At 37.7% G+C, this 10,442-nt stretch overlaps 1 protein-coding gene across 1 annotated transcript; it reads right to left on the reverse strand.

The window, feature by feature from the left end:
• Positions 1–368: 368 nt before the first annotated feature.
• LOC104614752 (protein transport protein Sec61 subunit alpha) lies at positions 369–9,262 on the reverse strand (the record flags this gene model as incomplete). The annotated part of the gene is made up of 11 exons (XM_010294117.1): positions 369–858; positions 1,823–1,899; positions 3,517–3,708; positions 4,123–4,320; positions 4,999–5,159; positions 5,978–6,131; positions 6,335–6,444; positions 7,221–7,352; positions 8,215–8,293; positions 8,396–8,461; positions 9,130–9,262. Coding segments are annotated over 11 exons (1,489 nt in total), but the record flags the coding sequence as incomplete, so codon positions are not given.
• Positions 9,263–10,442: the final 1,180 nt, after the last annotated feature.

Here is a 10,442-nt window from a genome sequence, read left to right on the forward strand (position 1 = left end):
AACACATTCCTATCTTGTACAGAAACTTGACAACAGTCTCAAGCCAATTTTCGACATCTGACAAGGTCTAGCATAGTAAGTACAAGACAAAACATATGGAATTAGAGATATCATTTAGTAAAAAGAAACAACTGCCTTCTAAATCTGCCATACTGAAAAAAAAACCCAAACACAAAACTGAACATATTAAACACTGTTTGTGCTTACAACCATGATTATGGAACTTGAGCATTAGTGGGAGATATTTTTCTCACCACTACTGCAAAGGAGCTGCAAAAACAAGTTAAATGGAAAAAAAAAATCCCTTCCAAAGATTCACTTAAACATTTATTAAAACCTGCAAAGGCTTCAGGTATACTAAATTTGAAAGGGGCTCAAAAAAATTTCAAGTCATTGAACTAAATCCAATTCAGAAAGCTGATTCTCCTAAAACATAATTACAAAACAATTTTCTTAAAAAAAATTTTTTTGCACATTTTTCCTCATCAATTTATAAAATGCAAACAGTATGCTAGAAAAGTTTGAACATAAGGGAATGCGCTTTGGAAACATTATTAAAATATGTGTTCCTATAGAATGACATTATCAAGTTTATGTTACTTCTTTTCACCTGCCTGGCTATATTTTGAGAATGTTCCTCCCCTCTTTCCTGGGTCCATGAGAAGCTAGGTTTAGAAAAGAAGAGCTCCCATACTGCCAACTTCACTCTGTTCCTTTACAAAAATTTCGAAGTACTGATAAATGATAGTGACAGCAAGCAGAATTCCAGTTCCAGACCCAATTGCCCCAAGGAAATCTGCCAACACAGAGAGGGCACCAATACAGAGACCACCAAATGCAGCAGCGGTAGGGATGTACCTGTAAAACACAAAACGGGCATAGAAAAGGTGCCATTAGGGTTTGCTCAGGATATTAACAAATATACCAGGGTTAGTGGTATATGGGATCTATGGAAAGTATCTAAATCACAGGTGGGTTTGTTTCCTAGAAAACCAATCCCGCTGAGAACAGAAAGAACACTACAAGGATAATCTAACCAGGTGGTTAAAAAAAAAACAAGAATGAAAACTACATGAATGGGAAAAAGTCAATGGCAGAATATTCTCTTCTCTCATGGGTCTACAATCCAAGATAAGGAACACGCAATAGTGACAGTACACTAGGTAAGGAAATAAATGCTCAATGTGACTAGAGGGAAAAAACACTAAGCTGAGAAGAGAAGGTATTACAGTCTACCATGCAATTAAGCACAGAGATTAAGCTTATGGCTACTAGCTCTTCCAATCATTTGCAGATGACTGAAATCTAAAGTTACAATAACATTTCTGTAACGTGAAGGGTGCATAGGTCCTACCCTGCAATTAGAAAACGTAGAGAGACCAACCCCTGCCTACCTCTGCATCTAATAGATTTAAGTAACTACTTGCTTCAGAAGCAAGGTCTGCATGAAAACAGTACTCAAGACATAACAAGACATTAAAAATTACAGCAAAAAAATACTTGTGTGTCAGTTTGAAGTAGTACACTCAAATGCTAATTATTAGCTATCATATAAAAAGTATAAAAATGAAAAAAAAAACCCCAAAAACAGGAAAATACAAGCTCCAGAATTGAAGGCACATTCTCTAATTATAAGGCAAGAATATGCTGTACTGCACAAGTCTTTCCATTAATGAAACAATATTCTCTGTCTCATGCATGTAACATTGAAGCTGAAAGAATATCTGTGTTCTAGGATCTAGAAAACGGAAACCAAACCAAAATTTGCCATGCATTTCCCCATAACAATTTGCATAAATAGCCTGTGAAATGTGTAGCTCACCTGTTTAGTTCATGTACCATTGAAGTTTCTCTGTGGCCTCGCATTACCATTTGTTGTTCTTTCAATTGTTTGGCAACCTGTATTGAATCAAGGAATGGAACAAGTAAGTTTAGTGTCATCTGCCAAGGCCACGGAACTTAGCACTACAGGAAAACAGAAGCAAGACATTTCAGTAAATGATGGTGGGTTTGGGATTTTTTGTATTGTTTTGGTTTTTTGTATTAGTCATCTGAGTTTAAAATATCCGGTATTTTTAACTTCAGACAGATTACAGTCACAGGCACTTTTCCACACCGTCAGTTATGCAAAGCTTTTTGTATAATTCTGGTCCTATTGAGAAAAAGAAACTCTGGAAACTGGTAGGCTCTCATACACGCCATTCAATTCCTGTTTTGCCACCTACCCTTCTCCTGGTTAGGGTTTAGATGTTAGCAAAACCATCCTATGAGGTGTCCACTCCATTTCAGTTTCCTGCATTCAGTTGAGCTAACTATTGGTGGGGCCACATTAGAAACTATTCGACTTAGAAAGAATCCCTTCTTGGAACATTATTCTTAAATTGGATTTCTGCAATTGTACAGAGTTACAATAGAGACCTGCAAACATTCTACTAACAACTGAGAGGAATGAAACTCTAGCAGGGGAACTTCTGAAGGTGCTTGTCACCGAATCTAACATACTGACAAAACACATTTTCATATTATTAAGCTACCAGTTTTCCACTATATAGTGAACATTTAAGTAACGATTTATCAATTTTTATTTCTGACCTTGTTTACGTGAACTTAAAATAATTTTATTCAGTATCAGGAAAGTATATTAAAGTGTTAAAAGCTGTATGTCGGTTTATACTGAAATAAAAATCTGGCTATACATGGCTGCAAGTGCCTCCCTGCATGCCTGACAACAAGCAGCTAGATGCAAGTCCAAAACAAGAGAGTGCTCATGCTGTTACTGTAACTGTGCAACTATTACATATTTGTGAAAGAATGGATTAAACCATTCCATATGGCTGCCAAACTTGATTTCCTACCCAAAACCACATAATACAAACATACCACGATGACAACTATTTTCCATCTTGTCTTCCAACTCCAATTTCAGAATTATACAGTTGCTGAATACCAAATATCCTCTAGCAAACAGAAATTTTGAGAAGCTAGGCTCAGGTACATTAATGCACTGCACTATATTCTGTGTTACCAGTGCTCTCAAGTTAAAAATAACAATCTCTAGTTAATCTTCCCCCAAAAGAAGTTAAGAACTCTCTATGCCAGGCATGGGCATTCAAGCTTTACCTGCAAGTTCTTAAGTGGTAATGCACTGCCTTGCACATGGTGCATCTGTCATTTGGCACCAAAAGAGTTTCTACCTTTCCTGCTACCTTGCCTGCCCTCAGACTGATCAGATGTCACATAGCAATGTTCAAAGTTTCCTGATGCCAATGAAAGCAATTATTTAAGTTTTGTTGCTGCTGTTTTTGAAAAAGCAGTAAACAGGGAAAAAAGTTACCTCCATTCTGCCCTCATCTTCTCCACTTACAAGAAAGACATAAGCACTGTTTATAGGAATGATAAATATTACCAAGGAGATGACCAGCATCATAGCTTTTTCAGAAGAAAGTCAGTCTTATTCCTACAACAGCCCATCTGTTTTCACCACGTAAGCTTACTTAATTTATATTTTAAACTTACATCTTTGGCAGAGGAGCCAGAGACTTCAATCCACGTCTTGGAGAAGAACGCACAAGAGCCCAACATAAATACAATATAAACTACTGCATGTACAGGGTCTTCCAACACTGAAGAAAAGGACTCTGGAGGTGACAAATAATAACAAAGTCCACCAACTGGATAAGCACGAGCAGGGCCTCCAGATGACGTGTCCTAGAAGAAGGAAGCAAGCAGTCACCAACTTTCTCACTACGTCTTTGCCATTAAGCTAAGCCTGGGTTTATATCACGTTCATGTCACTGTGTATCATCACCACTACAGCAACACACAAAGATTCAACTATACTATCACAGGCAGTTTCTGAAGTGGAAATGGAATACAGTAAGGAACAGCAATAATACCTAGGACAGCAAAGAACAGCACAAGGTAAAGGTAAATGGAGACCCAACATCTACACTCATCGAGGTCTCACACTCTATCATTAATTTAAACAAATTACTGGTTTAGAGTTTTCAGTGTACATAACCACCTGTAGAAGTGCCTTATTCTAATATTTAGAGACACCATCTCTTCAATCATGAATGGTGTTCTTACAAAGCTGTATGCAAGATTAGAAGGAATACTCACAGACCAAGTGCCCAGCAGGCTAACCAGCAAGTTGCCACTGAAGCGAGCAGAAAGCATCTGGGAGATGACGTACAAGTTTGACACCAGCGCAGACTGAAGAATAATGGGAATATTGGAAGTATAGAACAGCTTGATAGGGTAGGTGTTGTACTGGCCACGGTAGCGAGCAGATTTGATAGGAAGATCCACTCTGAAGCCCTGAAAAGTTTTCAAAAGAAAGTCTCCCATTATATCTGGACATGAACCCATACCACAAGTCATAAATTGCAAGTGCAAGGCCTTGACTGCAACAGAAAAAACATGTGCAATCATTTTGTGCAAGTACACATGATCCACCCAGAGGGCTATCCATGTGAACTCTTCTGTAAAGGGCCTGGAAGCCTGCAGGGTTGTCTAAACACACACATATGAGAAGGTATGAAAGATGTAGATATCGGAAGAAATCTGAACTTTCAAGAAGACTGAACATAACATCCAGGAAAAGAAACATTACAACTTACCATTTGTTGCAGCAAAATGCTGAAGACCATAGAAAGAGACACACAGGCTTAAAGACTTCAAAGTATTTTCCAGCAAAAAGCAATAGCATTTGGGTTAGGCAATATTACATGTATGCATTCATCTGGTTTTTGGTTTGTTGGTCCCCCGCCTCCGTCCCCGAAACTAAAGTAGGTCTCAAGTCTTTTGTGTGGCTACAGTAAACGTGGAAATTGATTAAGAGAAGCTAGTGCTAAATGAACATCCAGATGTTACAGGTACAAAAATGAGTCTTCTGAAGGCTTTAGAAAGTAAAAAGGTAATTTCCTGTAGAAGGAAGCAGATTACAGATCTACTTCCACACACACAGTTTCACAGTCCTCTTTTACTGCAACTGACCTGGAAATAAATTACAATAGCAAAGACAAAGATGGTGGCAATCAGATTCATAAGGTTGGGTAGATTCTGACGGTAAAAGGCCTCACGAAGAGCTCTGACTTTGTCTGTGCGAGTAGCCAGAAGATGGAACAGAGCAATGATGGCTCCCTCAAATTCCATGCCTTGGAAAGGAAAAGAAAACCCAAGTTAGGTGTGCTGCGATGAACTCCAAACTTCAGTGCTTTGTCCCATTAGGCACACTTCTGAACTACAGGATTCAGAATGGGATTTCTCCAAGTCTTTTGCATCTCGAGCATTCTCTCAGACTTTTACTACTGTCATCCTTCATGCCAACTATATTATTTCCAAGATTTTTTTTTAAATACCCCTGTAGGGGCCTAAAAACTAAATGATAACCCAACAATCAAATGGAATAACTTTATTGGTCTCTAGAAACACTGACATTCACCAAGTTTTTTCCCCCTTTCCTCTTCCCCACCAAAAAAAAGATAAAGAGGCAGCGTGCTTTCTAGTATCATTCATGGTGAGACACTAGTTATTGTTTGTACTACAGCAAATGTGATAACCTCACTTATGTTTTCTATTATACAGCATCAAACAAGTTCACCTCTTGTCAGGTCTGAAGAATAAAGTCTTTGGAGCAAAGAGTAAGAAATGCAAGGAGCGGAAAGAAAGAGGTGATATTTGTCAATATGTTGGGCAGCAACTGTAATAGGCAGTCTACCACTACAGAGTTTTAACGGAGGCAGTGTAAGAAATTCAAGTTGAGGAAATGTCTTGTGAGATACTACAAAATCAAGAAGAATTGTCTTTGTACTTGCACCTTGCATAGGAGCATTTGCTGTATCAATAAGATTCACTACATGGCAACTACACAGCTAAGATGCCAGTAATAGCATTTGCCATTTAACATACTAAAAAAAAGATTTTGCCTTTTTGTACAAAATTTTTGTAAAGAAAACTGACTATGCCATATTACCTCGTCCTGTGTTCACCGTGGTGGGGCTGAATGCTTTCCACACAATAGTCTCACAGATATTGGTAGCAATGAAGAGAGAGATGCCAGAACCGAGACCGTATCCTTTCTGTAGGAGCTCATCCAAGAGCAGAACTATCAATCCAGCAACAAAAAGCTATAGTAAAAAAAGAAATACAGCATTAGCCCCAACCCTTTTAAGTTTTTGTTAAAAAAATAGCTTGTATTAAAAGAGAAGGAAAGACTATATATACATACAAGGAAGCAGGTACACTTTGATCTTTTTTTTCCTGCATGTGGGGCAGGCCATCCATAAGACTGATTTTTTGAACCTTCAGAGTCGAGAGGACTAGAAATTACCTGAATTGTGATAAGCAAACAGATGCCAGCACCCATCTCAGATGGGTCTCCATACATTCCAGTCATTACATAGACAATAGACTGCCCGATGGTAATGATCATTCCAAACACTGTAGAATAAAAAGAAAAAAGTATGTATTTGTTTTGGAGATTTATGTCAGTGGGCAATTAGAGAAATAGAAATCACTTCTTCGTAGAGAAAGTTGGGAAGGAACACAAGTCACAGGACATTTAAATTCAAGGCCAAGTTAAGTTGTCTGAAATCTGGCACTGAAAATACAAATACAGACAAGACACTCCAGAAACAAATACACTTAGAAGCAAGTGGGTTTGATTACTGACAATTGATTTAGATATTGAAGACTCTGAGGGTGTTAAGATATTACTTTAGTGGTTTATGATTCTTTTTTCCAGTAAACAGATCATTAAGTACTGTGCTACAGCATCAAATAGCTAAAGGATACCCAAATTTTACCAACTGAGCACAGAGATCTCTTATTGCTGAGAAAGAACCATGCTTGAAACTGCAAGGTAAAAACAACTACAACAAACATCTTAATCAATATAAACTTCTTTAGGTTAACACTGACCAACACAGTTCAAAGGTTGGTCCCCACAGTCTACATATTTCTTAGTTTATCTGGTGAGATTATGGCAGCAATGACAATTGCACAGATATTTTTCCTTTCTAAACCTTTCTGAAGCTTAACAGCTAACAAGTCAGAGAGCAGTCAGTAAAAGACTGATGAAATACAGAAATCTGTAGCACAACACGAAAACGTAACATGACAGAAACCCATGTATCTGCTTCCAACATTTATCAGATGGTAAGTTTACACTTTCTATTGTTAGGGTTAGATACTCTAAAACATCAGCTGTTACTCACATTTCTGTGCTCCGTTGAAGAGAGCTCTGTCCTTTGGGGTGTCACCAACTTCAATTATCTTAGCACCTGCCAAGAGCTGCATGATGAGCCCGGAAGTGACAATAGGTGAAATGCCCAGCTCCATCAACGTACCTGCCAGACACAGGAAGAACAATGAAAGAAAATAATGGGATATACCATACCCAGGCACCTTTGAAGTTCAAAGCCTGTTTTTTCCACCCTTTACATCATGATGGAGAAGATCAAAAACTCCAAATCCCCATAAATGTAAAAGGTTTCAATGATAACAGAAGCTTGTTAAAAGTCAGCCTGACAAGCAATGCAGTACTCCCCAGTACCTTAAAAACTATGTTTGCTGAAAAAGACTTTTATTGTCAAGAACATATTTACTCTGCGTAAAACAAGGTTGGAATTTGCTTTCTGCTTTTGATAATCAGTTATTTTATTATTCATAATTTTAAACAGGAAAACCCAAACTTTTCTCAGGAATGCACCAAGTTGTATACATGCATATATGCACATCTCATTATGATATAAACTGATAGATAATCCAAATGGTATATAAATTTACACAAGCTATCATGAATTTTAATCTTCTGTGAGACAGATTCAAAGATGTCACCCAGAAAACCACAACACACATATAATATCGTTTGAAGCACAAATCAAAAAGCTTGAAATACATACAGAAGATCGCAACAGCAGCAATGCAGGTAATTAGGAACCATCTCTTCCCTAACCCTTTTCCCTCCAAAATGCTCCTTGATTTTTGTACGTATAATAGATTGCACACAGCCAACCATAAACTCATCTTGTCTACAAAGTTGTGCTTTTCCTAATGCCACACTGGTTTATGATTTTACATAATATATAAAATTACTTTCCCCCCTCTACTTCAGTTTTTATCTTCGTTAAAATAGAGTGCAATATAAGAAGAGTCCAAAAATGGTTTGTTTCAAGCTAAAAAAATGCCCTCCTGAAAGACTGACCGTACCTCTATTTGATGCCAAAATCACTCTCATCCAGTAGAATGGATCTGCTGAGTCTGATGACATGATACCAAACAAGGGAATCTGCATTTCCAACCAACAGAGGAAAACAGGATTAAATTAGAGATTTCATAACATTCTTTAAGCATTTCAGCTCTTCCTTAAAAACAAGAGAAAGAAACATACCTGGCAGCATACTAAGAAAATGAAGAGTGTGATAGCTGTCCATAGTACCTTTTCCTTAAACTGAATCTAAAGGAAAAAAATCCCAAGAATCAACAACAGAAGATGATTAAGCAGTGAAGATAAAACCTAGTCAATCAGACAAACTTTCATAGTAGCTAAAGCACACTTGATTTTCTTGTGAAGGGACAAAGTACAGGACATCCTAAAGCAAATAACTCATCCTTTTGATATTATACAAGGCCAAGGAAGATGAAAAAACTTTATTGAAACTTTAATCCAAATAAACAAGCTTATGCCAATGGAAGGTAATTCTAGTACTGACATAGAAATGAGTCTTACATTTTCATAAGAAAGAGCTTTTGGTGAGAAAAAAAATAATAATATAGAGAAACTTAGCTTAGCTTAGATTAGAACTTAAGAAGCAAAGATTTTTAAGTTGCTACTTTCAACTACTCTAGTTTACACTCCAATATATAGTGCTTTCAACATCTCATCGCTTACTGCTATGGCATAACCATATCTGCATAATTGCATTTACCAGTAAATATATTCTTGTACAACCATATCCACAGTACAGGATGTACTAGACAAGTTCTCCACTGAAAACAATTGTGCCTAAAACTGCCATTCTCCCCCCAGGAAAAAAAAAAAACAAATCACACAGATGCAAACTAAGCTGTAAACATTTTCTATTATACGAATACAAACCTACGAAGAAAATTCTATTAACTTACCTTCCGTTCTGGCTTTTGAATTTCAGGCAAGATAACACAGAAGGGCTTGATTACTTCAAGAAATTTTACTGTATGGAAATTAGTTAAAAGACAAAGTGTTAAAAGACACAGATAGAAAGAACATTGGGAAAAGCTCAAGTAAAATTTAATTTGGACATGGACTTTATATATTAAAAGTCCCAGTTAAGAACAAAGGTTTGTTGTTGTGTGGGGTTTTTTTTAAATTAAATTCTTATCTGTTCAAAATATACAGAGATTCAGCTACTATGGTGTAAGTACAGTATAGACTGGAAACAGAAGGAAAAAAATGTCAAGAGTTCTCTCATTTCACTGAGTAGTTTTACAGAGCAAAAAAACCCTTGCCATTGTTTTGCATGAGTTTATCAATACCCTTGAACTTTTATTGAATAATAGCTTCTCCCCTAGCCTGATATTTGGGAAATACAATACCCAAGGTTGTTTTAAGTCAAGTGTTACTTTTGGGCCACACTGCTTAAGAATTCTTACACACTGTTCATAAGCAACAATACAAGTTACTTTACCTAAAGTCTCATGCAATGATCTCCTCCTAGTCAAAAGGGCATATTCTTAGATCAGAAAAGTCTCAGCCTTACAATAAGCATACAAAAGAAGAGGGTATCGGCAAAGTCACAAGTTCTCCTATGAGCAGAGAGATCTGATTTTGAACACAGTTTATGCTAAACTTCTTAAGACAAATCTAAGACTGCACACATATTTTGGACTGATTTGAACTAAAAAGCATACGATGATGCAGAAGAACTGGTGGCTGTCCACTTTTCAGAAAGCAGCAACTTCAGCGTCAGTTTTGTAACACTTTAAGATCAGCCCATAAAAATTATTTACTTAATTTCAAACGATTAATTGCCTGGATTGTGGTTTTAAACTTAAAGCGAATGGTGATTCTCTTCTACAATTACAGTAATATACCAATTGACTAAGATGCTTTTCAAGCAGCTCTTCCTCTAGGTAGCAGACTCTGAAGACTTCCATTCACTCGGATTACTTCCAGGCTGCAGATCACCGTTTATAGCTCACTCTGCCAGTGTAACTGAAAGCGTTATGACCGATCACCAACTTGACAGCCCGCCTCTCCCTGCCTCGGCACCGCACCAGGCACACGCCAGTCCGGGATGGGCGGCCTCGAGTGCCCAGCCGCCGGGCACCACCGAGCAAGCTCCCTTCCCTAGGAAGATCTGCCATAACCAGGAAATGGGTCTTTCACAGCAAAAAGGGAAACAAATAAAAATCCCGAGGGAGCCTCTCAACCAGAAGGGAAACCGGCGCAGGGCCGG

This window comes from Phaethon lepturus, unplaced genomic scaffold, assembly GCF_000687285.1.
Source record: "Phaethon lepturus isolate BGI_N335 unplaced genomic scaffold, ASM68728v1 scaffold34629, whole genome shotgun sequence".
Taxonomy (NCBI): Eukaryota; Metazoa; Chordata; class Aves; order Phaethontiformes; family Phaethontidae; genus Phaethon; species Phaethon lepturus.